We start from the raw sequence: 27,339 nt of genomic DNA on the forward strand, positions 1-27,339 counted from the left end.
ATGTGCCTAGTCCTGCAGTGACTTGATGTGCCAGGGTGGGTTGGTATGGGAGATGGTTTCCCTTCTCAGAGGAGAAGGGGGTGGGGTTAGGGAGGGGTTATGTGAGGGGACACTTGTAGGGGGCTGTGATCAGGATATAAAGTGAGTGAATAAAGAAATTAATGAAAATAAATAAAAAAGTTAAATAAAATTTCAAAATGGAAATAGACTCTTAGCCAAGGGAAAAAAGAGAGAGAGAAAAAAAAAAGGAGGTCCTCACAGGAGGTACTTAGGTCATAAATATCATACCCTTGAAGGGTAATAGGGGACCCCAATACCTTTGTATTTTTCACATTCACTTCCTAGTCCTGAGCACAGTGAGTTATTTATATCACACATTCCCACTATCATCCATTGTCTTACCACTGACTTGAAAGCAACAGAGTCCACTAATTACAAAATGGAACATATAAAAACAGTTAGCTAAAACAGCCACCAGGGACCATGTGGTTATCCAGGGGCTGAGCAGAATTGTCGCTACCATTTATTGGCTGTGGTGCTCTTGAACTGGCCCCACCTTTCACAGAAGCAGTACTTGGGACAGTAGGCCTCGTGCCTATTCCAGACAGCACAATGGAGATGGCCCTGGTAGCTGGGTGTGGATGAGCAGACACTAAGGGCATAAAAGCAGGAAAGCTTATCTTGCCTCCTGCCAATGGCAGCACTGGGTGGCCAAGTCAAAGCAGAGCTGGAGAGTTTGCCCTTATAGCACAGATAAGGGAAAGCCAGAATGCTGACTACCTCAGCAACTAACCAGATTCAGATCCAGGGTTCTGAGTTTGCACATCCCCAAATCTGTATGATCTGTCAATCATCAGGACCAGTCAAAGGGCCAGTCCTGCTGATCCAAAGCTTCAGAATCTCTATGACCCAGGGCAACAACAGGAGTCCTGGTGAAGATCCAATATTGATGCTATCAAAGAAGGCAAAGACATTGACCCAGACCAATGACTCATTGCAATGAACATATGCAAGTAAAGATATGTGGGCAGAAGGATATACTGTGGGACATGCTATGACAGACTACAGCTTCCACAATTAGATATTTTTCTGGTTTCTCTCTCTCTCTCTCTCTGTCTCTCTCTGACTCTCTCTCTGTCTCTGTCTCTGTCTCTCTCTCTCTCTCTGTGTGTGTGTGTGTGTGTGTGTGTGTGTGTGTGTGTGTGTGTGTGTGTGATGTTAAATAGTTTGTTCTACCTCCTGGGAACTGATAGTATGCATTCCTTCTTAGTTTAACACAAAACTCTCTGTGGGAGTGTTACCTTCCTTCTGCCTTAAAAGAGTTTGGCACATGATTTTAAGATTATTTTTCAGATTTATTAGTGAAGACCTATTTTTAGATTTAATAATAAAGACCTATTTTTCTTTCTACTGTTGCCAGTGACATATTTAGGTTAACAATATTGTAATTCTCCCAATTCTAAATCACATTGATCTTACAAAGAGCTGAGAGATTTTCTGTCTTATAGGACATGTTTAAGGTTACTTGTCATAGCAACTGATTTCTTTATCACTAGATAGAGTACAATTCAATGTCCTTGAGTGAATATTTTATCTCACAACAAAATGTTATTGATAACCCATAGTGGCTGACTGCTCAAAATTATCAATTACATGACACTTTAGGAAGTCTTAGTGGATTGCTTCTAGGACAGTATTAGATGCCAGAGGTGATCAATATATAGACCCTGTCAGCAGAGAGCTCAAGATTTACTGAAAGAGACACACATAGATCAATCTAACAACGACAAACTGTTTTAAGAGCTAAATCTAACAGGAAAAGCAGCTGGGGAAATACAGTCGAATATGATTATAATGGTACAATGGCAATTTGTTATAGGGAATAAATTCTGATTCAGAAAACAAGTAAGCATTTTAAACCAGAGTATAGGCCAATAATAAAAGAAACACACATAGAGCAGGTTTCTCTCTGACATCCCATCTGATGCAAAGTACAGACTTGAAGACATATCTCTGATTTCTGAGATGACCTCCTTCCATAAGCCTGATATTTCTACCTTTGTGAGGAAGCTTTGGCCTCCAGTCACCAGTCAGGAAACAATCTGCTGTTCATTCCTGAAAGCCCACGGACCTGTCTTGCTGCCACCCTTCTGCTTGGACTACTGTGCTGACAATTTGGTGCAGCATCTGATTTGAGGGCATATGGTTTGGGCAGACTTCTTACTTAGTAAGTTAACCTAGGGGACACTTGGTGAATAGAGTAGAAGGAAAGCTTCTTTGGCAATACATCCAAGAAATCACTGCAGGAGAGATATTTATCTATAGCTGAGGATCAAGGCAGGATCACTATTCCTAGAATGCATTAGTTCATGTTTGCACTTAGCCAGGATTTTCCTACCCTCAAAAGTCAGGCTTCATAGACTTGCTGAAGTAGTGTTAACAGTCCTGGAGAGCACTGAGAAAATAGCAAATACAGACTATCTAGCCACTTTTAAATATCTTCCTGAGTTGGACTTTGTATACTGTGCTATATTTTTTTAAAATTGAGATACATTATACTGAAGAAGTTTCATTAATGTCATCTTATATGTGAGGAGACATAGGTCCAGAGAAGTCTACCAGCCTTTCCAATCTCACATAAGGTTCACTGAGCATTGCCAGAAGTTTCCCAAGGGTTCAGACTCCATTGCTAATGATTTTCTACTGCACAATATTTTTTAATATTTAGGAATTAGTGTTTTAAGCATGAACTGCTACTGGTGAACATACTATCCTGTTCATTTTCCTCAGCAAATTTGGTTCCTCAGCCAGTCTGCCTCCACCATCTTACAATGACATCAGACTAGGATTTGAGAATCAGTTAAGATGACTGGTCTAAACTTTGAATAAGAACTGGCAACAGGCCCATCTTGGTCATTCTGGTTTCAGATTGCCAAGGTTTTGTAGTCCATTCTGCTTGGATAGTGTTTTCTGTAGCAAACACATTACTTGGTTACCATTAAAACAAGCACTGTATTGATAATTCCAGGTTTTCCACTGGTGAAAGACTATTCTCTCCTTGTCTATTAGTACATATACCTTCTATTAAGTATTTTATGAAACAGACTTATAGCAGGTTACTTAAACTCTTTAATTGTGTTTTTTTATCTATAATGTAATGACATGGGACTTAACTGATATGATGGCAGAATCTGTAGATATGAAATGAGTTTATTTATGCAGCATACAAAGAATTCAGTATACATCTAGTTTCCTATAAATGTTACTTGTCCTTTTTGTACTTCAGTAGATTTTATAATAATTGGGGCTAAAATGAACCTTCTCTAACTGAAAACTTCTATATAGGTTTTGTTAGCTATAGGCTGAACATTTTTCCTCTCAAATGCCACCAATTAAAATTGTATTTATATTTCAAGAAATATATAGTCATAAGTATATTACATAATTAGTGGATATTTCCTTTGTGATGGTCACAATTTTAGTGTTGTGAGCTCATAGGCTAAAGAGGATGCCTCTTGGTCTTCACCTCAATTGTATTCTTTTCTTCACTCCCAAATGTCCTTACCTATTAACTCACAATTACCAAAGGAGATTCATTTTACTGTATGTTACTTAATTTACATTCTATAGCTTGGATGGAAACAGATGGAGATGAGAAATATGTAGTCAGTGCTGCCTGCTCAAGTCCAATATGGCATATATAGAATATAAAAGGCACTTATAGATGTACAGATAATTGTACGTATGTGTGCAGAACTGTGTTTGCATTTGATCATACAAAGCTTTGTGTTGTAAATTGAACAGCAAAACAATGTCAAAACAATGTTGATAAAACTCCTTTCCACTCCCAAACATTTATCTACGATCTGTGCTACCCACCAACAATCCATTATTTCCAGAAGAAGTCATCATTTTCTCAAAGGTTGAAAATGGAAACATTTTTACCAAAGTAAATCACATCAAAGTAAAGCATGGATTTGTAAGCCTTAACACAGACAATTTCCATGAAAGAATTTGAAGACCAGCTAATATACAAAATTGATAGGATCATTGCATCTATAACTCTCACCACCATGGCATGCTGTGCCAAGATGGGAAGACATTCCAGAAGCCAAGACTTGAGAGATATTATGTAATATATAAAAATACTAAGCAGCACTTTGAGTTGAATTGCTAGGAAGAGTCCTCATTAAACCAACCTATGAAGAGAAGGCTACAAAATAAATATCTCACCAGAAATCACTAATAAAAACAAGTAGCAAATAAGCAAACATTTCAAATACATTTTAAGAGTTATAGGGAAACAAATGCCCATCTCCATTCACTTTGAGTTTTCAGAATTGATTCTATTATTGGTATTATTGAACAAGTATATTTATCCATTTCTAAATATTAACAAATTGAAAAAGCTAATAAAATTGTGTCTATCCTCAAAAACAGAGATAGTTCACTAATATTTATTTATGCTTGCCTCTACTTTATTAATAGGCAGATTCATACATATTAAGACACATATGCAGTTGAAGTAATAACTATCATTAGCCTCCACTCCTCATTTTATAATATAATTCACTGTGTAAAGCTCATCAATTGTAGATGCATTGGCATTATTTTAATGTTCTCTAAACTTCTGTTAGCATGTAAGAGCTCACTACAATTTATTTTGTGAAAGGACAATAGGAAATACATTCAGCAAGTTCTTTACTCAATTTTGAAATTAGCATATTTTAGTTGCACATTGCAGTTCTTCATGTATTCCCTCAACTACACATTATATGTTGTCATACTGAGTACTGAGTAAACAAGTCACAACTGATAAAATAAAACTTGAACTAATGACTCAAGATGTGTTTAAATAAACTAGTACTTTGATTATTATGATACAATGAATTGAGTTCTATAAGAAAGAGAATAACACAAATTTCTAAATACATAAAGTAATTCAATAAGCTCCATGGAAAATGAAGAGAATTGTATAGAGAGGAATGTACGTAAAATAATCCTTGACTTCTAAATATTGGTACAGACCATTGTTCCATGCTTATTAACAACCTCAGTATGAAGAGAGTATAGTGAATAACCAACTCATTCTAATTATTTCTTGAATATACATTACAGAATATATAAAATTAAGGAGATATACTAAAATATTTTTACCTGATAATACTAAATAAGTTTGCAAGAAATCTCTAACACCTCAATAACATACTCTGTTTCTTTATAGTACCATTTTTGGTATCATCTTTAAAATTCAAACTTTTAATGCACTGTTGAAAAACAGTTATTCAAATTGCTAGATAATAAGAATATTATAGCTCATTAATATACAATATCATTTGTGGGGAGCCGACAGAAGGCAGCTATCATCCCTGCAGCCATCTTGAGCCATATACCCTGACAAGAGACTTGTTTACAATAGCATACAACAGCTGAGCACACTCTGATAATATCTTGTTTTAGATACCCAGGATTTTTCCTTGGGTGTGTGAGACTTAAAAGTGTGATTTAGAGATAAGACCTAAGGGTGTGACTTAAAGGCATGGCTTAGAAGTGAGACAAACAAAAGGCGAGAGGCAGACAGAAGAAATTATTAGACACTAGACACTTGGACTAGACACTTGGAAGAAGTAACTTGGAACTGGGAAAGAGACTAGCAACTTAGGACTGGAATTAGGACCTGAGACTTGGTACTAGGAACTAGGGACTAGGAACTAGGAACTTGGAGAGAAGAGAGACTGAAGAATAAATGGGATTGAATCACACTCTGTCTGGTCTCCATTCTTCTAGTCCGTCCTCACTCTCTCTCTTGCTGAACCTTGACCTGCAGACCGGGCAGCTTGGGTCTCAACAATCATTAAGTACTCTTACTTCTACCACTCAGCATTATGACCAAAGTGATATTATTATAATATTTCCATTATATATGTACCCCAGAGGCTGTATATCATCTAATCAGTCGTAACTTATATGTGCTGCCTACTGTTCACACACATCTGTTTAGTTAATTTCATAGCTTGCTTGTTTTTTAATAACCTCTGTATTCTTAATAACTTCTCCCAAAAAACATATTTAAAGATAAGAAAAGGAAAACTCAGAATATTTCCATGATTTATCTAAACTCCCAATGATGTTCATTGATGAATTCTGAATATCAAAAAAAAAAAAAACCTTTGCATCCAGTGATCCATGATGGTAGTTACCATTCCCAGCACATTGTTATTTCTATGAAAATGCTGAAACATTAAATATCAGGATATATTACAGCTGATTCTCTAAGGTCTAAATGACTAACCCCTTTACCTAAGTCCTCTCACATCCATATGTCAGTTTGCTTTAAAAATAGTATAAAAAATATTAGTTTTAAACCATGCAAATCCCTATAAAATAATAATGTGTCTTCATCTCTTCCATGAAAACTGTCACTTTTTTCATTCTTACATACACAGTAGATTCCCTATATTCATGTTTTTACTCTTAACCATAAATGACTGCAAGCTTTCAAATTCAGTACTAGATCCATATAGCCTTATAGCCTATGATGAATCAAACTAGTGCTTGGGAGTTCTGCATTGTCTGTGTAAAGTCAACCTCCAGCTATTTACTCTCCAGTATTAGATTTAAATTTTATTCATTAGTCCTAATCTAATATCAAATAAAGGATACCCTAAACTGTTCCAAGATATAGCTGTATTTGACACATGAGCTTATATTGTTGCTCAACTTGAGATTTTCTATTTTTTCCTTATCATAACCTACACCTTACTGGTTTCTCTTCAGTGACTATTACTTTAATAAGTCATTTGAACATTTAGTTTTAGCTTAGGTTCTCTCAAAATAGCAAACTGCCATAATTTATAAGGTTTGGTATGATAATTAAAGTCACATTTGAAACACACATTAATATTACATTTAAGTGCAATAAACACACAATTTATGAGGAAATGTCAACCAACCTGTCCACAAAAGCATGATGAAGAAGAAAAATGGGATCATTAGCCGATCCCTGTACTTGGGACATTGTTCCATTCATAAAGATATGCAAAGCATTGTGCATGCTACTTTGTGAAGAATCTGCTATCCCTGTGAGTGGACTGGCAAATCCTGTTGACAGAAAGGGAAATTTTAAAAAATTAGTTTTCCTAAATGATTGAAAATCTAAATGATTATATCATCTCATTTCATCTACAACTACAGAGAAAATCCTGATTTTAAGTAAACAAAATCAATAAGAAAACTCATTTGATATCTGGATTCTGAATATTCATTCAGATCTCTTCAAAACTGAAAAGTATTAGGTTGGGTACACTGTGTGGTAGTTAGTGGTGAGATAGGCTGGGCCAACATGGACTCCCTAATGGTACATCTCTGTTAAGTCCTTCGAATACTACAAAGTCCCAAGAACCTTTGCAATAATCAGCATTCATTCTAATAGTATAAAGATATCCAGAATATATCAACAACGTATCAAGAAGAACCCTAAGAGGAGTTTTTGTATGCAATACTGAAAAGTCCCAAGACCCTTTGCAATAATCAGCATTCACTCTAGTCTTCTGGCTCTAACAAATAGTTAAATTTTGGATCCTGGTTCTAGAAGAAGCACAAAATTTATGATCAAACTTATACTCATTAATCTGTAATTGTTCTAGGGTCAATCAGATCATAATGTCTTTATTTTTGTAGAACATTCATTACACAGATAATTAAAACTAATTTCAAAGGCAAAATCAAGTCCTCATCTCTCTGTAAATTCACAAGAACAATATAATATAAGAACAATATAATACTCTCTACTGTCTTTTTTATCTATAAGTATTAGGAGTGTATTTTTCTAAGAACTTGACATTATTGATTTTATATAATTCAGAATCATCATACAGATTAGTTCTTTGCATTATCATAGATTTAAAATAAAGGGCTTAGCACACTAAGGAACTGCATATGTTTATGTATAGAAACAGAGATTGGAAGAGAAGCCTATTTAATTACAGAGTTTAAGCTTTCTTAAGCAATAGTTTACTGTCTTCCTATGTAGCAACATACTGTACATCACTGAGGAATATCATCTATATAGGAATTAGGCTTTAAGTTTTAGTTTTAATCATAATCATAGCATCAAATGAAAGCTTTAGTAACTTCATTTCATGTATGGTCTTACAAAGTTTTTAAGTGTAACCTACTTATTTTTACCAGAGATATAAATAAAGATTGAGGAATAATTCAAAGATATTGCAAATAGTATAAAATTTAAAGATACTGTAGTTTTTAAAGTTAGCTACCTTAAGGATTTAATATTCACATTCATATCTAAATATCCAAATAGACTCATATGTCTTAGTATTTTATAATTTCTTTTATGTGTTTGCTAAAGATTATTACAATACAGAATTATTAAGGTAAATGTTATAAATTCTACAGAAGAAATTCTTTTGGGTTGATGAAGTTTAGGGCTATACTAGTCAAATAAAATTTATGTTGGAAGGAAAGAATAAGACAAGGAGATCAACAGTTATCATGACATTACTGTTCATGATAGTACATAGTACAGTTTGAAATTGCTAAGAAAATAGACTGCAAACAGTTACACTAAAGAATAGTAAGTATATAAGATAGCAGACATGATGTTTAATTTGGATTAGTTATTGTATAATATATCTGCCAGTATTAAAATATATACCATAAGTATAAATAATTTTTACTTGTCAACTTTTGCTCCAATGTTTGTCATATCTTTGTCTTTGAAATCATAGTTTTCACCTCCCCTTGAAAATGCTATAATAAAAGTAGAAACAAAATGATAGTTTTTGCAAAATAATTATACAAAGGGATTGTGAAGTACAGTAGTGTCGGAAAACATTCAGTAACCACTAAGCTAGATGTGTTTTAGACAATTATAATAGAATAACAGTATAGTAGAATAATGACTGACAAATTTCCCTTCAATCTCTTTGTGCTTTAGATTCTTCTGAGAGCCTAAAGCACTGTGTCTAGCTAGCCCTGTTTCAAGATCCTGCTGTTAAAAGTTTAGCAAACCTGGCCTTAACTTCTAGGTTATTTACAAGAAAGAAGTACAGTATTTGTCAATTTAGGTAACTATTTTTTGCTTCACTTTTTGTCATTGATATAATATAAAATAGCTAAACACATTTCTTAGGATCTAAAGATTAATTCTGATAGCTAGTATGAAAGTATCTAGCATCAATCTGATACTAGTGGTAGTTTCCTGGGTAATAATAACAGCACTCTCTGTCACCAGATTTAGTAGATAAATGAGTGCCCATTTTCGAAGCTACTAACCACAAGCATGCCTTTTCTGTGTGTATCCAACAGAGGTGGGCAATAAGAAAGGTAGTTTTCTCATCAAAAGCTATATGGGACCATTAAATTTTTCTAATGTGGTATCTGCCAAGGGAAATATCATTAGAGATTTAAATGATAGTAATGTGGAAATAAATTATTTTATATTTTACTTCTTTATAGCTCATTTGAAAATACAAGGGGAGATTGTGGTTATTGAAATTATCTTTATAAAATAGAAATGATTACTCAGTCAGGTTCGTTTCTTGTTGCATTTTACTTTTTCCTAAAAGAAAAATCCCAATACTTTCATAAAGTCAGGCATTCAAATATCATTCATGTACATAATCTCATTTGAATAACAGGATTACTTGACATTTGTCAATATTGTTGTTGTTAATCCCAGTTTTAATAATGAGGAAACAGCAGTTTAAAGAATTAATGTAATACATCTAATTCAAACTAGCATTTGAAGAACAAAAAACCTCAAACATAACTTTAGTTGTCTTGAAACCTATGATCTTTTCCAAATAGAAAGTTGGGTTTCTTCAAAGCGATCAGAAATGACTCAAAAGTGAGATCAAATAATTTACTTTGATTTTTATAAGAAAAGTCAGAGTTTCAAATGTTTCTCTATTTAAAAATATATATCTATCCAATAGAGATTGAGAATAACAAAGATAGTCTTCTCCATAAAACCTAAGATGTTACATATGAACTGCCCAACGCACTTCAGACATCTTTCTGTGGTGTGTTCTTGAAATTAGTTTGTAGACTTGCCACATTTAAAAACAGCTACAGGAAGGTACAGGCTGTTCGGATGATATTGCACTTGCTTGTTCTCAAATTTCCCATGGATAGACCATCCAACAAGTCATTAAGGACCATGTTAGCAACCTCAGATGCCAACATAACTCAAAGTTCTTTGCAAAGAGCAGCAACAATCGCTCCAAATATTGAGAGCTATCTCTTTAAGTTCGTGTGCATCATTCCTAAGGTAGATTTAAGAAGAATTTCAGATGAATGACAATAGGGAGTTTCAATTTGTCAATCCATATTCTTTCCTCTTTTATTTCTCCCCCAATTCTCCTCTAGAGAGATTTGGGTTATTTGTTTTAGATATTGATGTTTATCTCTGATACCTGGAGATTTGGATTTAATTGTGTTAGAATTGAACTTAGTCACTTATAGTCTTAAAAGCCCCTAAGTGATTCTAATGTGCAATCAGGGTTGAAATTTACTGAATGTGACTAAATTGTTCTTTGTTTTCTAAACCTAAACTTACACTTCAAAATACTTACTTCTGATCATGTTATTTTCTTCACATGAACTTTTCCTCTTTTATATTTTGACATTAAAAAAGAACCAATATTTATTCTGCCTTTAAAATCTCACTGTGAAAACTGATGTTGTGACATAATTTTTTACAAGTAACCAATACGCATTTTCTTGAAAATAAGCTACTATATGGCAGGCAATGCAAAGGCATTTTCTTGTATATTTTCTTGTTTGATTAAACTTTATTTCCAAGATGTGGAATCATAGATGATATTGAATTTACATGGTTAAATCTGCTCAGTTTTGAGGTGTGAAATAAAAAGTGACTACATTTTCACTAGAAAGAAGCATATTTAATTTTTTGGTTTTATTCAAACTGATGTGAATATTTAAATTATATTAGTCATTCAAAATGGTTTAGAAATAGAAATGAAGAAAGACAGAAAACAGCAAACTCATCTTAGTGCCTGTGAGGAGCTAGGTGCCTCTTAGACACTTTGATTAACTGCTCTCATAATTTACTCTCCTAACAAGAGACTTGGCAAAGGATTACAGCATCGCAGTCTCCAAATGACACAATGATTGGGAAGATTGTATTTATTGTCACAATTAGTATCAGTTATAGCTGGGATATAAGATGTAGATCAAAAAATGTTTTTTATAAGTGAGTCTTTAGATATTTTGGAAGCAATCTAATGACTAGTATTTTTTCAAAGATGATGTAATCTTAAAACCATAAATGGAATTAATTTTTATTTTTATTTATTGGAACTTCTTTTAAAAATACTCTCTATCTATCTATCTATCTATCTATCTATCTATCTATCTATCTATCTATCTCTCCTGTGTGTGTGTGTGTGTGTGTGTGTGTGTGTATGCATCCTAGTAGAAATCAGAGGACCAGTTGGAATGCTGGGCCTTCCCCTACAACTCGTTTAAGACAAGGTATTTTGTTTGAAACTGTGTATGGAAGGGATATGGCCATGAGTTTCCTAGCATCATGGGTCTGCTGGTATTAAGACTTCTGTCTTTTGTGGGTTAAACAAGCATTAGTTTCTAATACGTGTACAGTAAGTATGTTGTCCACTGAGCCATTTCTTCTGCTATAGAAATATTTTTAATTTGATTTAATACAACTGTCCAATTGTAAAAAACAAATCAAGGAGCTGACAGGTGTAGTATAGTGCTCTGAACCTCACTGAGAAAGACACAATAAAAAAGGAATGGAGCTTGTCAAGCATGGAACCAAGTGCTGGCCATGACTTTGATGCATATTCAAGATTTGGTTGTGTTTTTTTTTTCTAATTCTGGTTATTGTAAGTCATGATAATATCGATAAACTCATGTAAGTGATTCAGTATAGTTCTCTAAATTGTAGTTTTGAATGATCATAAGTCGTAGACTAGTTTCTTAGAAATTTGATAACACTAGTGCTTGTGTGTACATCTGTTTATCCGATAGGCATGTTATCAATACACAATGTTCACATAACTGTGTAAAACTGGCAGTATATTTATAATGCAATCTTTTACTGCGGAGGTAATGGACAATGTATTTATTTAATTTTTTCTGAAACTTATTTTAAATTGTTAAATGTTTTTAGTTTTTAATGTTTTAAAAGTTTATAATGGTTATTTATATACTTTTAAAGATTAATTTTCTGTGCCTATAGAACCACAGACATATTGCAGTATACAACAATCAATTACAAAAATGCAATAACAAAAATAGAAAAGATCTCTTTAAGTAAATTTTTATTTATCTTTTCTTCTCCTTCCTGTTCTTCAATTTTGGTTGAATTAATGGTGCCTAGTTCATTTGACATAGATAATATATTGTGTTAATACTCTGATAATTTACTAATGATAATGATAATTATTTTTAACAGAAGATGGGAGAATCAACCATTACACAACACTTTGCCCAAGACAATTCTTTATCTTTAGAATTTAAAACCCTGTGTCCTTGGCACAGGTGGCTTTATACAGAGACAAATGAGTGTTGCTCAAGAACTGCTCATATATGAAATATTGAATACTTTTTTTAACAAGGTGATTTCTTTGGTTTGAATGAGAATGTCTCCCTTAGGCTCATATATTTAAATGCTTAGTCATAAATTGGTAAAAATGTTTTAAAAGAATTAGGAAGTAAGGCTTTGTGAAATGCTGTGTGTCACAGTGAGGTGGTCTCTGTCTCTGCCTCTATCTCTCTCTCTCTTCTCTCTTCTCTCTTCTCTCTCTCTCTCTCTCTCTCTCTCTCTCTCTCTCTCTTCCTTTTCTGCCTCATGGTTATGAATAAGAATGTAAGCTCTCACCTGCTACTAAATTCCATGTGTACCTGTCTGTTGTCATGTTCCATGCTATGAAGACTATGGACCTGTCTTTCATAACTGTAAGCCCCAGCAAACTCTGTCTCCTCTAAGCTGTTCTAGTAGTGATATCATCATAGCAATAGAGAAGTAACTAAGACAGTGAACCATATCCCAATCTTGGCAAATGGCCAGTCTCAAAAAGCAAAGGTGGATGAATCTGCAAAGTTCAGACTACAAACTTGCTCTGTCAGTAGTGATTCAGTTCCCAAATAGCATTAAATATTCTCCTATTATGATATAGGTAGATTAATTATTCAAATAAAACTGAAATTTGGGAAACATTGTGATATATCATGTGATTTATACCTTTAAAATGTCAATGTTAGAATTTTACCCTTAAATACAATTTATACTTTTTGAGGAATTGAAACTAGCACCTCATATGCTAGGCCAGGACTCTATTCCCAAGATATGTTCCTTCTCCAATTTAACACTTTCTTTCTTTCTTTTTTTTATAAACCACACTACAGTAAAAGATACTGCTATTATTGTACTTTGTCTTTCTATACAGTTTGTACTATAATATGTTTCTGTATGCTTTTATGGAACTGACTCCTCATAGAAAGTCTGGAAAGATGATACTGTTCAAGGAGGTTTCAGGTGATAAAATGAAAACTCAAATTTAAGTGCTTTGTTCTAGATCTTTTAGCTGTGTCAGAGTTAGAACTTGATTCAATTACATGCCAGGCATCGAAGCTCTGATCTTTATTATACTCTCTTATTTCTCTTAGCTATGTGAAGCTATGATTTGTGTAAAAATTACAATGGGAAATAAATTTTCTGCTCATTATGTTTTTCTTAATAGTTATGTTCATTGTGATGAAAGCTGAAGCCCTCTTTTCAAATTATACATCAGGATAGGGAAGGCCCTCCTGTGATGAGTCCTTATTTAGATAAACTTTTCAAGGTTCTTGTCACAAAACAACCTTTGGTTGGGAATCTTTTCTAAACAATAGAAGCACTAGTTAAAATTTTTTCATTCCCTTTGTGTATGATTATTTCATCATGATCTATTTGTTAACTATAAGAGAAAAACATCTGTGTTATATTCAATACTTATTCTTAATTCCCATAAAAAATCTCTTGAAAGTATTTTATTCTCTATGATTCTTTTTTTGAATAAACAAACTATTTATTTACTTTTGTAAAATGTATACTGAGTTTTAGGTATGTGGGTAGTCTTTGTTCTGCTCCTTCACTATACTTTTAAAGCTGATAGCTTTGTTTTCTCTGATACAGCGATAAATACATGTATTTGTAAATATACTCAAACATATGATTTTAAATATAAGTCTGATGTATGAGGAAAATTGTTAGTTTTGTCTTTAGGAGCTGACTTATTTCACTTAAAGATTTCCATTTTCATCCATTTTCCTGCAAGTGTAAAGATTTAAATTTTTGTTATGACTGCACACATTTCCATAGTTCATATGCAAGACAAAGGATCAAGGAAGACAGTGAAAGCTAGAAGTGTTTTCACAATAGCTCTCAATTAGCATGGGAGAAAAAACTCTGGGCCAAGAGCAAGGCCTGGCACCATAGCCCAAAAGCCTTTGTGTAATGGTTAAAACATGCTGCAAAACAGCCAATGAATGCTATGCAAGTAGGCCAGAGAGCCCATGAAGCGTGATCATTGTATAGCATTGCTGTTGAGCTCCCAAGCTTTTGCTTTACTTAGGACCACTTCTGATAAAGCAAGCCTTTCTCTTCTAATAAACTGAGCTTCTGCTTTTAACCATGAATCCTTATCCAATTTCCTGTTTAGGGATACAAGAACCTGGAACTCTACAGACAGCCCCTACAAACCACTGTATCTGATATTTTATTTACAATATTGTCTATTCTCAGCCAATTCAAGAACTATATTGGTCATCAGAATACAATGGGATGGATGTCCTTCAGCAAAATAAGTAGAGGTTTGGGGCTACCAATTAGTCAGTGAACAAGCATAGCCGCATTATTTGGTGTTTCTGAATCTGTCATCCCTTTTTCAGCTGAGCATAATGATGTCATCTATAGAAGATGTTTGTAAAGTTTGAAACAACCTCATACACAGGGGTTGACAGCGTGCTCTGCACATAGCTATCACTTTTTAAAAGCATCATTTTATTGCTGTAAGAGAAAAAATGTAACTTTTATCTTAAAAAATCAGTCACCAAAGTCTATCTTCAAGGTGGCTTTCTTTTCTTACATTACTTATTAGTATAAATCTTTAGAATTATGTCTTGGAATGAAAGAAGAAAAGGAAAAATGTTAGCCAGGGCTGCACACTTTTGTAAAGTTTCTTTGTTGTGGTTTAACTGTGACAATTTCCAAAGCTAAATAACCGAAGTGTGCTGTTTCTCTCACTTCTTTTCTGATTTACACTATAGACCCAGGCAATGGTCATCCAGGATGTTTCTCAATCACTTAACAATTTTTTTTTACCAACTACTCAGTGGTTACCCCTAGCAATGCCAAATTTTGGGCCAAAAAGTAAACATTTTAACCTCATTCCTCTCCTTCTTCCCTAGAACTATCACCACTTGTAATATTTATTTATTTATTTATTTATTTATCTTGTTTCCTGGTTTTCCCCTTACAAAGTCTTTCCTCCATATCCCACTCTACTCTCTTTTGAGAGGGTGGAGTACCCTTTCGTATCCCCTATGATAGTCATTCATATCTCTGGAGGATTAGGCACATCATCTCCCACTAAGGCCAGACAAGTCATTCCTACTGGGGAACAGATACCATAGTCAGGCTACTTTTGCTGACCTTTCAGAAGAAACAGTAAATGCACCCCATAAGTAGAAGAACAAAAGTCAGGATACAACATGCTAAAAATCAAAGAGAAAAGTTAAAAAAATTCATTCTATGAAAGATATGAAGATTTTCTACATAACAGATTGTGAAGAACTTTTAATAATATCTGGTGGTAATTTCTGTAAGCTTTGCTAGAAGTTATACCCAATGTTTGCTCATGTGGAATCTAGAGCTTGAGGGTTGCCTATTCCTTCCTTCCTTCCTTCCTTCCTTCCTTCCTTCCTTCTTTCTTTCTTTCTTTCTTTCTTTCTTTCTTTCTTTCTTTCTTTCTTTCTAATTTTGCCTCTTAAAACTTGTGTGTTGATAGATTTGTTTCCCTAAATCTAAACAAATTCAATGTAATGGGCATATGAAAGGGTTCATTTTGATTGCACCTAAATAAACTGGTATTAAAAGGAAAATGTGAGCATATGCTGAATTTGGGAATAAAATAAAAATGTGAGAAACTATCTCTGATGAAGTGTAGATGTTGGGTAAATAGTCATTTATTGCTTTGTAAGTAACCTAACATACTTTTCATTGAGTAAATAAATATTTTATATATAGTCTACTATTGAACAATGAAAAGGCTAAGATTGGGATCAGATAACGTAGGATGCCTATAAGCTTAGGGCCCACAGCTTTTCTGTAACCTACCTATCTGATATTTTCTTTGATGTACTTGTAATATTTCTTGACCTAGATTTTTTTGTTCTGTTTCTATAAAGCTTCAAAGAACTCTTACCATGTTAGAAAATACTGTTGGAAAAACTGAATCGGCATTCTCTGGCTATGGTCACTCACTTTTGGCATTTGAGAAATTTTTTTCTTCATTGAGATAAGAACTGGATTTGATGTTGTTGTTTTGGATTTTTGTTTTGTTTTATTTTGATTTTGTAGAAAACTGCTGGTTTTCCCTATTGTTTCCATAGTGGGTGCAGTACACTTTTGTATCACTAAACTTTTGGAGTATAGTGAGATATTCTATGCTGGCTACGTTTACTATCACCATGGGTATAGTCAAAGCATAGCATTGTAAAACTCACAAAATACTACATTGTAAAATCTCTGAGCCCAGAATTTCTGAAAAGAAATGATAAATAATAAGAAAAAATTAAAACTAATGAACACAAAGATATTACCTTCCAGTGTGTTTCTAAAGCTGAAATTGGCAGTTTTATCCATTGGTCCAGATTCATACTGGGTCAAACTCAGACAAAATTCCACATCTGCTGAAGACGGGAGCCTGGGGGTTTTGGATTTGTCGTGGTTTCCAGGATTGCGTAATAATGGTCCCTCAGGTGTTCCATCACATAAAACCTGACGGCTATTATACTCTTCAGATCTGCTACAAATGATCTGTGAAAAACAATTTATGTTAAATGAGTTACATCTGAGACAAGAGAGAGATGTTGAAATTGCACATCGTTATTACCATTTGGGATTCTTGCAGTGAGATGAAAGTGAACTTTGGCTACAACGCTAGGCATTTATTGTTATTGTACCTGGCTTTTACTAGTCTAACTTGTGTTCTGAAAGGACCCAACTATACCTTGTGCTATTAAGAGTTGTAATTCATAAAATGGAGCCATATTTCTTTTATGTGATGTTGGGTAACTTGTCATTAGTGACTCTCCCTCCCAGATACACTACAAAGTCACCTCTTAGTCCAGTTTGTTTTCTTTTCTTCCTTTTCCCCTTCCAAGTACAAATTTCATATTATAAGAGCACCTCTGTTCAAATAATCAAGTTTTATTTCACACTATTGCATCTTGACTTCCAAAAACATGCAAACTAGATGAAGAACTGGAAATCTGCTGTTTATATTAACATAGAAGTGCTGTAAAAACATTAGCTGCTGAACTCCTTTAGCAGGAGTTATAAATGCATAGAGACAAAAAAGGCCAATGGCTCAGTGGGTAAAATACTTGCAATGCAAATCTAAGAACTGAAAATCAGATAGCCAGCACTCTCTTAATTCCTGAATGTGAGTAGTAGATTCCTGTTAGTATCTTCGTGGTTGCAAAACGCAAACACAAAATTGCCTGAGCAAGTTGGCTAGCCAGACTAACCATATTACTAAGTGTTGCTGCAGTCAGAGACCATGCTTTAATGTGTACCATGGTGAGTGAGAAAGACACTCAACATCAACCCATGTTCTTCACAGGCATACACAAACATGTATATGTGCAAGTACATCTGCAGATATGTATATACTTACTAACAAGTAAACACGTAAACACACACACGTGTGTCCACATAGTGCATGTCACATACATATAATGCACATGCCAATAAAAGTAAATAAACAAATAACTGCACAGAGTACAATAAAGTTGGAGCTGAAAAACTTGGTTTGTATTGAAAGCATGGTCCTTTATCTTCAAACTGCCACTTACCCTCTCTGATCCTCAGTTTACTTATTAATATGGAGAATATTACCACATGACATATCTTAAAGCATAACTCCTTAAAATATTTCCCATAAAATGTGAAGAATTGGGATTTAAAAAAATGATAGTGAGAATGATTTGCCAGAGAGTAACATAGGAATCAGGGAAACTGCTATGTTTTGAAATACTCTAAAAGGAAGACTATGCTGTATATCAAGGGAGACATTAAAAGTGGATCTGTTATGACAAAACCAAAAAGCATGAAGTGGGATGAATCACCAGTCTTAGCACTGTCAGAGGATGCAGTGGAGTTTGCAGGACAAAGGTTGGAATGTCAAACCCAGGGTGGTGTTCTAGTCATAGATCTAATGACTTAGCTTTCCTATGTGTTACACATTAAATTGTAATGAAAATGAGTACTTTATATGAATATTTGAGCTAGAATTAATTTGTGAAGCTTCTACTATAGTTAACTGCCATGTCCCTATGGCTTCACTATGAAACACAATTCATGGCTAAAATTGTTCAGAATTTCAAGACAAAAATAACAAGCTGATTATTTTTCAAAACTTAGGCCTGTTTCTAGCATTGTACACTTTAATGGCTATATGGATATATGCACAAAGATGTGACTGGCCATTCCCATATCAATTAGCAATCAAAAAAGTTCACTATTAGAAAACCAACATGACAATCTGTATCTATGTTTGGTAAAACTGACAAAATTCTCTAAACAGCCCAGCCCTGAAGGTGGGCTTGATGAACTCAGGTTTATATATTCTTTCTTTCTTTCTTTCATTCTCTTTATAGTCTTTGGCTATATTTATGAGTGAGTTTCATGACCTACCCACAAATTATACTCATGGAAATTCTCATATTCTAAACACATACATCTGTTTATGACTTAAAATTCCAACACAGTTTTTATAAATCACAAATATATTACGTACAACAGAAGATTCTTTACTTTCTCTTTACTTTCACACCGAGCAGTCTGCAGCTAAAGCCCAAAAGCAGTAGGTATCATTTTATATGGTGCCCTCCTTTGTTCTTTTCACATTGACTCTTTCAAACATTGTTTTACATTCTCCTACCAAAACATGTTTTTAACCTGGCCTGTGTTCGCCACATGCTTTCTTCCTGTATGATCCTGCTGCTAAGGCTATACTGCCTTTTCCCTCTGCATGCTGCTCATGTTTCTCTGTCCTCCATGTTTCTGCCCTTGCCTAAATACAGATATATTCACATCCCAAGGTCCAAGATTCTGCATATTCTTCAAGACCAAGAAAGAACTTCATCAATCAAGCAAACAAACAAACAAACAAACAAACCAAAAAAAGTTATATGACTGATTCAAAAAGGTCTAAGAACAGAAATAGTCCTAGAAATCTATTCAAATCATGCTGCTTTTGTAGATTCAGAATCCCAATCCAAAAATTCAAAACTCAGAATGTTGAAACCGTAAAATGTCTTGATTTCTATAAGTGAAAATTTCACATTTCACTTAACAGAAGCAGGGGAAAATATGCTATTTTGTATAAAAGCAGGGAAAAGTATGCTAAGATTGTATAAAACTGTCTGCGAAGTGTATGTGTAAAGTATATGTGAAACATAAATAAACTTTTTAAACAGCTCTCTTCCTTACAATATTTATTTCTTTACACATGAAGAAATTTGCAAATTCATAAATACAGAATTTCTGATTCTAAAGATTTATCTACTTAATTAATTTTTCCATATTAATAACTTGTGAATGGTTTTTATAAAACTAGTCCAGCTTCTGCTATGAATGTGACAAGTTGGATGGTAATTGTATTGTCAATTGTCTGGATACCATGTCAGGGCCATGGAGAAAGTAACTTTCATTCCTCTTTGACTAATAGTCCCCAAGAGACTTTCAAAAGATCTCTTGGCAGAAAAGACACTGCACCAGGTTCAGTTACGTTAGAGAGGTTGGATGAAACCATTTTTTTTCTTTTGCTGAAATTCCAGTTGCCATTTGACTAAGTGTTCAGTTGATGGAGGCATTAGTAATACATAATGTTAACAGGTTGTGGAAATAAAGTAAAAAAAAATTAGCTCCAAATTGTTGTCTTTATGTTTAATTCAGTGCAAGGGGCAAGGATAGAGGAATGGTTAGCATTGTCATTACAGTCCTAGAGAATATAATCAGAAATATAGTTTCTAATATAGATTCTATTAAATCCCTAGTCTCAAGCAGGTTACCCATATTCTCTATCAGGGCTTTCTGTCTCTAAGTAAAGAGCATAAACACAATTTATTCGGGATCAAATAGTCTAACATAACTGCTACTGATGTATCATTTAGAACAATTCTCACACATGGAACTCGAAACTCTATGGCAAACACGACTAAACAAACAATTTTCCATGAACTGATTTCTTTACAATTTTTTTGTAGTAATATTGTATTAAGCCATTTTATCTTTTAGAAACGAAAATATCTCTAAATATTTAAATAACTTCCTGTTGGTCTTATAGGTATGTTAGAAAAGTAACACTAATTCATGATTACGTTTGGCAAAAGATAATGGCTTTTCTAGTATGGTACATTATTTTGTACTCCATTTAGTTCTCTCATTAGCAAACAAAACAATCATATATGATAATAACAGGTTTTTGTTGTTGCAAAATTCAAAATAACTTGTTTAGTAGTGTTTGGCAAAAGGCAGAAATTGGAGTGAGGCTAGGTCTTCTGGTGAAAGTGGTTGTTTCTCCTTCTAACAACAAATGATCTGTAGCATATGCTAGGCGTAGCATAGTCAAATATGCAAACAAAAAAATGAAGAAATGGACAGAAGAAAAAGATGTCTTAGTACTGAAGGTGAAGCATGATAGTGTTCTATTAAATTTAGGAAGTAGCAGTAAACTACCACCTCTTAAAAGCCTTCAGGCACATATTTTATTATGGCATTTGAAGGGTTTTTTTTTTTTTTTCTGAAAAATAAACAAACAAACAAAAACAAAGAAACCTAAACCATATGACATTCCACAAAATCTTTTTTTTTTTTATACAGAAAAATGAGAAGCTGTTATTTCATAGAGCAGTTGTCATGGTTACCTAAACCCATGACTTTCTGCTGAAATGTGACTTTGTTTTTTTTAATCCCTGTGGCTTCCATGTGATATGCTTTCCACCTAATGAGTGAATTCCCTGGCTGCAGTTCACTCATATCTATCATTAGAAATGTTTTCCTCCCCACCCTGATCTATCATGACAGTTTCCTTTGACACACCTTTTCTTCTTAGGTTAGGTTCTCTGTTGATTGCATAACCAACATATCTAATAGTGTTGAACACAGGTATTTTGTACTTAAATGTCATCCAGTACCTTCCAAACAAAGCAAAGCAAACCAAAACCAAAACAAACAAACAAACAAAAAACTATGGACTATTTTAATACTTCTACTTGAAAAATATTTTTGAGAATAATCAAACATATGAATAAATAACAAGCTAAGAAAAGACTGATTGCATATTAAACCTTTCTAAAACAATTAACATTAATTACATGACTTTATATCTTATCCTCTGTCAGAAAAAGCATGTCAAATAATAACTCACATAATGTTTAGATGTATTATGATTCATACCATAAATTTTCATGTACACATTCTCTCTCTCTCTCTCTCTCTCTCTCTCTCTCTCTCTCTCTCTCTTTCACTTATGTAAACAAGCAAGAACTGTACAAAATGTATTGTTCAAGCAAGAGCTATCTGTGGGCATTGTTGTATCTTCTACATCAAGGATCCAGTGCTGTAAAATATAGGCTGAGGCCTCAGAAATCCACCTAGGATAAGATTTAAATTTATTTTATTTTTGTTTAACTTAGCATGTATTTATGAAGCTCATTCTGTGAGTATATCATGGTCCTTTATATATGGCTACAAATGTATTCATAAGTAGTTTTTACCTTGGAAAATCTGTTAGTGGTAGACAGAAATAAGTTTAATAAACCATTCATATGTTCTGAAGTATTAATGAAGTTATGCAATAAATCTCCACAAAGTGTAGATCAAAGAGGAGGAAATTAGTTCTATCTGACATAAATAGAAATACCGTCTTCCCCAGGCTATCTGGTTCATGTTATTTTGTTATATGTGAATGGTGTTTTCATTAATGAAACTCCGTGGCATGAGTGTGCCTTGGACAGAATATGTCAGATCTCCTGGGACTGTCATTACAAATAGTTGTAAGCTATCCTGTGGGTTCTGGGAATCACACCTGGGTCAACCAGTCAAGAACATAAAGAAGTAAAAGTAACCACCTGGCAAATTATGAATACATAAATTAGTTTCTAGACCTCTTTAAGCCTAAGTCAACACAGCTTACATAAATGCAAATGAAAGACTTAGTGACTTGGGTTCTGTCCTCTGCTGGTTACTTTAAACAATTTCTCTTGCTGTTTCAGACCTATCATTTATAAAATGTGAGCACTCCATGAGATATCACAAAAGATCTTTCAGCTTAGCGTGGGTAAGTACCATCAAAGCTCTAACATCTCCTTTTATCAAGTAAAAAGATATCTGAAGTTGAGCAGGAGTAGAAGCCTGTATGAAATGGGCTACAGCCTAGCTCATTTGGAGGGTATTAATGAGCTCATTTTAACTTGGAAGCTATTTGATCTCATCTAACACAAAACAGTCTAGTTTTTAATTTAAATGTTTAATTTAGACAAAAGCATTCAAATTAATGGTGTGTTCATTACAGAAACTCTATTTTCATAAAGGAAAGTAAAGAGATAACTAAACAATCTCCATATTAATTAAATCTGTGCATCTCAGTGCTGGCTGCACATTAGAACCACATTAAGAGACTTAAAAGTACAAACACCCTTGGGAGGCTGAAGGCAGGAGAATTGCTGAGATTTGGAGCACAGCCTAGGTTGTAGAGTAAGTTCTAAGTCAGTCTAGGGTTACAGTGTGAAACCTCTTCCTCAAATAGACAAAGAGCACAGACACTGAAGATTTACAATAGACTAATTGATTCTGTGTTTCCAGCATGTAGTTGGATGATTGATGTTCAATCAACTACAGAACAATAACGAAAATTGTAGATTATCATAATATTGACAGTAATTGAATTAAAGCACTGTAAACATGTATTATTTATTAGTTCATTTATTAATTTATTATTTAATGTCTATGAGTGTCTTTTGTCTGCATGTATGTCTGTACACCATGTGTGTGCCTAGTTCTCAGAGTGGTCAAAAGCGGCTATCAGACCCCTTGGAACTGGAGTTACAAGTGAGTGTAAAATGCCATCTGAGTGCTGGGAATTGAACCAATGTTTTCTGAAAGAAAAACCAGTGCTCTTAAATGCTGAACCCTCTTTCCAGGTCAGAACAATTCTAATTGCTTTGCTTCATTTCTGCAAGTCATTATTTAATTTTCTTTTGAAATGGCATATGTTCTTTTTCTTCAGCACATATTCACTGAGTGGGGTTTCATAAAGACACATCCCTTTAGACATATCATCTGTTTTGACAATATCCCTTTTTTCATACGCTCCAACATTCCCCAATGGAAAATGAGGAGGAGAAAAAAAGTCTTCATTTTAGAAGGACTTTTAAAAAGATTATGCTAATAAAGAAAACATAGACAATCAGAATTAGCTTATTTGTCATGTCTGCAACTGTTTATCCCTGGACAGTGCACAAATTAAGTAGAGAGAGCAAACTTTATTCATTTGACCTCATTTAAAAATAAGGTTGTTTGTTTGCAAAGCTTTTTGTTGTTTTGTTAATTATTTTTTTTTAATTTTTGCTTGCCTTTTATCAATTATTTTTCCCCGCCACTTTCTAACTTTACATAAAAAGTCCTTTTCCTCCATAGCCTCACAATGTGATACATGTTTGTAGGCAATATTTTAGCAGTTACAACTCAAGACTTTCTAGGCCAAACAGGTCTGTTGTGGATTAAACTTGTATTAATTTTTTTAAAGAATGTTATATAATTGAGCATGATCCAAAGGAGATAGAGAAAAAAACGTGAGTTAAATACCCAAAACATGATTTTAAAATTTTAAATCTGGATATCATCTAGTTGTAGACACCCCATGTAAATATTAATTTATATCTTTCTACTGAGCTCAGTAGATATATTGCAACTTTTGATAATTTTGATAATCCTTCAGTCTTTCTGCATTAATAAAAGCTATATAGCAAATCAAAATATTGTAACTAAGAGAATTCTCTATTCCAACCTGACAGAACTTAAAGCAGAGAAGTAAGAAGCTAGACAAGAGTGTTGCAATTCATAATTTAAGGTAGAATGGCTGAAAATACACAGCAATGTTACTTTTCAGTGCAGCTCCATGATATAAAGCACTCACGAGGTTTAGTAAAGACTTGTCACAATTAGCACCAGGGATTAGCAACTGTAGTTTATAGTGGCCCTTTAAAAGTTTCCATTTTGGAAGTGTGCGAGCAGCAGAGATAGAGGACATTTGGATTTCACAATTGCAAGTGTGGGGTAGCCTATATTCTTCCTATCGAGTCTGAACTGGTAATCAGAATAGTCGCAATAGAAAACTTTAGAAGATAGGAAGAAAAGCATCTTTCATACTTGTGTTTATTTAAAGGAAAAAAATTAACATATATTTCTTTCTTATCTTTTGCCTCCATTCCAGAATGAGAGAAAAAATAATACAAGAAAAGAAAATTTAATCTCAAAATAACAATTGCTTCATTCTATTTTTTTAAACATTTTCAAACATTTTTAACGTAGGAAGAAGGCTAATTTCTTCTTCATTCTAGAGAAAAAAGTTAGAGAGAGCTGTATCCTTACAAAAGGGCAGTCTTCTCCCTAAAAATGAAAGAAGTTAGCCAGACATCCCTTCTAGTCATTAACAAATATCACCTTTGCTATTTACGAACAGTGCTTTTAAAAACTCAGTTTAAACAAATTATGTAGTATCTTATGACTTTAAAATAGAAATCTGTTTATATTAATCACACAATAAATTCTTTTAATAGGCATTCACATATTTGAAAACTCAACAGACTAACTCTTCATTACTTAACTATTTGAGAGTCAGCAACTTTTACAATTTAAACAACTGAAAATTTTTTATGCAATCATTGTTTATCAGGCAATCATGCAATAAAGGTCATCAAAGATACTTAGTGAATTATCTCTCCCTTGAAGATCCTGACTAATAGATCTGGGCTACAGCCAGAGATTTGTATGTTAAAGTATTATACTTATAGATTTTACTGTTAATATTGATTTTATTATTCAGAAACATGTACCAAGATGATCCGGTTATGCATCCATTCCTAATTAACTCTGAGTTACTATTTATGCCCTATACCATCAGAGGTGCTAACAATACAGTGGTGGACCAAGCAGTCTTTGTTTACAGCAGCTTAGAAAGCTAACTAAGCTGTTATATTTTAAGACAAATAAGAGCACAGATATCTTCTTAATTGCAATTTTGAAGTGTTTTCAGAAAAAAATCAGGAAGCATCAACATCTGTTAGTGAGGTACCTTTTTCTGCCCTGAGACATTAGCAGAAGTGTTCACAGAGACCTGCATGAAGATGTGGCTGCTGAATTCCTAGCAACTCTAAATATGTACTGCGTCTTACCTGCCAGGAGGAGAAGAAGGATGCTGGGCTGAGTAAGTTAGGATTTTCAGGGTGACGTCCTCCCAGGTACTCATCTGTGCAAATGTCACAGTTTTCTGCATCTCTCCAATCCCAGTATGGAATGGTGAAATTCTCATCCCTGGTTAGCTCCCGCATTTCTTGTTCCCACAATAGCAAGAAAAGTCTATGCCAAGGCAGAAACGCTGGTGCTTCATGGGCAAAATCAATGTCCCTCCAGATTTCAGAGCCCCCAAGCAATGTGTCCCTTGACACATAGTAATGCATCCATACAAAGAGGTCATAGATGTTGATGTCATTAAACATGGGTGTTGACCCATTGTTCATTTGGCCATAGGTGCCTGTGGGGATGACATAGACTGAGCTGATAGTATGCTTTGCTAAAGTAAGGTAAGAAAAGAACTTATTCTTTTCTGCGACACTCAAATCAAAAATGTTTCTTCTAATTAAGAGTTGCTTCTTTGTACAATTTGGGCCCCCAAATCCAAACTTACAGTTTCCACAGTTGAAACCCATGAAGTTGCCAGAGCACTGGCAGGTCCTATTATAAAACACAGAGGGCCAGGACTCACGGTCATCCACCCCTTTGAAGGGGAACTGAGGTCCAGATGGTGCATTGGACAGAAGGATGTCCTGGCAGGAACCTCTGCCTGAAAGCTGGCCGCAGGGACTCCCATCACCCATCCATGGTGGGCAGCATTCTTTTGCCAACAAGTTCTTAGAGGAGGCACAGGCTCGAGGAAAATGGCCATCAGAGATCTGGAAACTCCACAGAAGGCAATACAAAACAGCCAAGAACATTTTCTCCTTTAGATCGTACAAGATCTGCTCAAATAGGTTAATGAGTGTCACAGACTTCTTTTCCAGCAGCCCCTACAGTGACTATCACATGTCTTGGCTAAGACCTATATAACCACTCCCCCTTCCTACATCAAATACTCAGCCCTTTTCTCACAAAGCTTTTATCTTCAGCAAAGCACATGACTAACTTTTCTTGGAGTTTTACATAGCCCACAGTGAGGTATTTAAGTGGAAGAAAGATATGTTATTTTAATCAATATAAAATTAATAATAATTGGAATTTGCAAATGAGAAGTAGTATCAAGAATAGATCATCTCCTATGTATAAAAAAAAAAAAAAAAAAAAAAAAAAAAAAAAAACTGGATTCTGAAAACAAGCCTGTTGTATTCAGACTGTAAGTAGACAGCAACATTCATAGAACTCATTTTGCAAAAAGATTTTCTTCAGAACCCATAGAATAGTGCTTATATCTGACTGCTGTTGAGCTTATTTATTTTATAAGAGTAATCAGTCTAAAATAGTTGCATCAAACTTTTCCTTGATTATCTTGATGTGTTGATTATTTTGATGACTATTCCAAAGATATTTTACTTTGTTATTGTGATGAACTGCTTCAATGAATGAAGCTTTCTACTTTAGGAAACACACTCTCTCTCTCTCTCTCTCTCTCTCTCTCTCTCTCTCTCTCTCTCTCTCTCTCTCTCTCTCTCTCCCTCTCCTTCATTCTCACTCTATCTCTCTTTTATTGTTTTGCCCATAAAATCTGGAAGTTAGTAATGGTCTTACTG

General features: G+C 34.1%; 1 protein-coding gene across 1 annotated transcript in view; it reads right to left on the reverse strand.

The window, feature by feature from the left end:
* Positions 1–26,643, reverse strand: part of Tyr (tyrosinase) — a 65,493-nt gene extending 38,850 nt beyond the window's left edge. Inside the window, exons 1-3 of the mRNA XM_034507907.2 lie at positions 25,732–26,643; positions 16,870–17,086; positions 6,954–7,101 (exon numbers count right to left, since the gene is read on the reverse strand). Of these exons, the coding sequence (XP_034363798.1) occupies positions 6,954–7,101; positions 16,870–17,086; positions 25,732–26,550 (1,184 nt within the window). The 5' untranslated portion in view covers positions 26,551–26,643. The remainder of the gene's footprint in view (positions 1–6,953; positions 7,102–16,869; positions 17,087–25,731) is intronic.
* Positions 26,644–27,339: the final 696 nt, after the last annotated feature.

Source organism: Arvicanthis niloticus, chromosome 1, assembly GCF_011762505.2.
Source record: "Arvicanthis niloticus isolate mArvNil1 chromosome 1, mArvNil1.pat.X, whole genome shotgun sequence".
Classification (NCBI taxonomy): Eukaryota; Metazoa; Chordata; class Mammalia; order Rodentia; family Muridae; genus Arvicanthis; species Arvicanthis niloticus.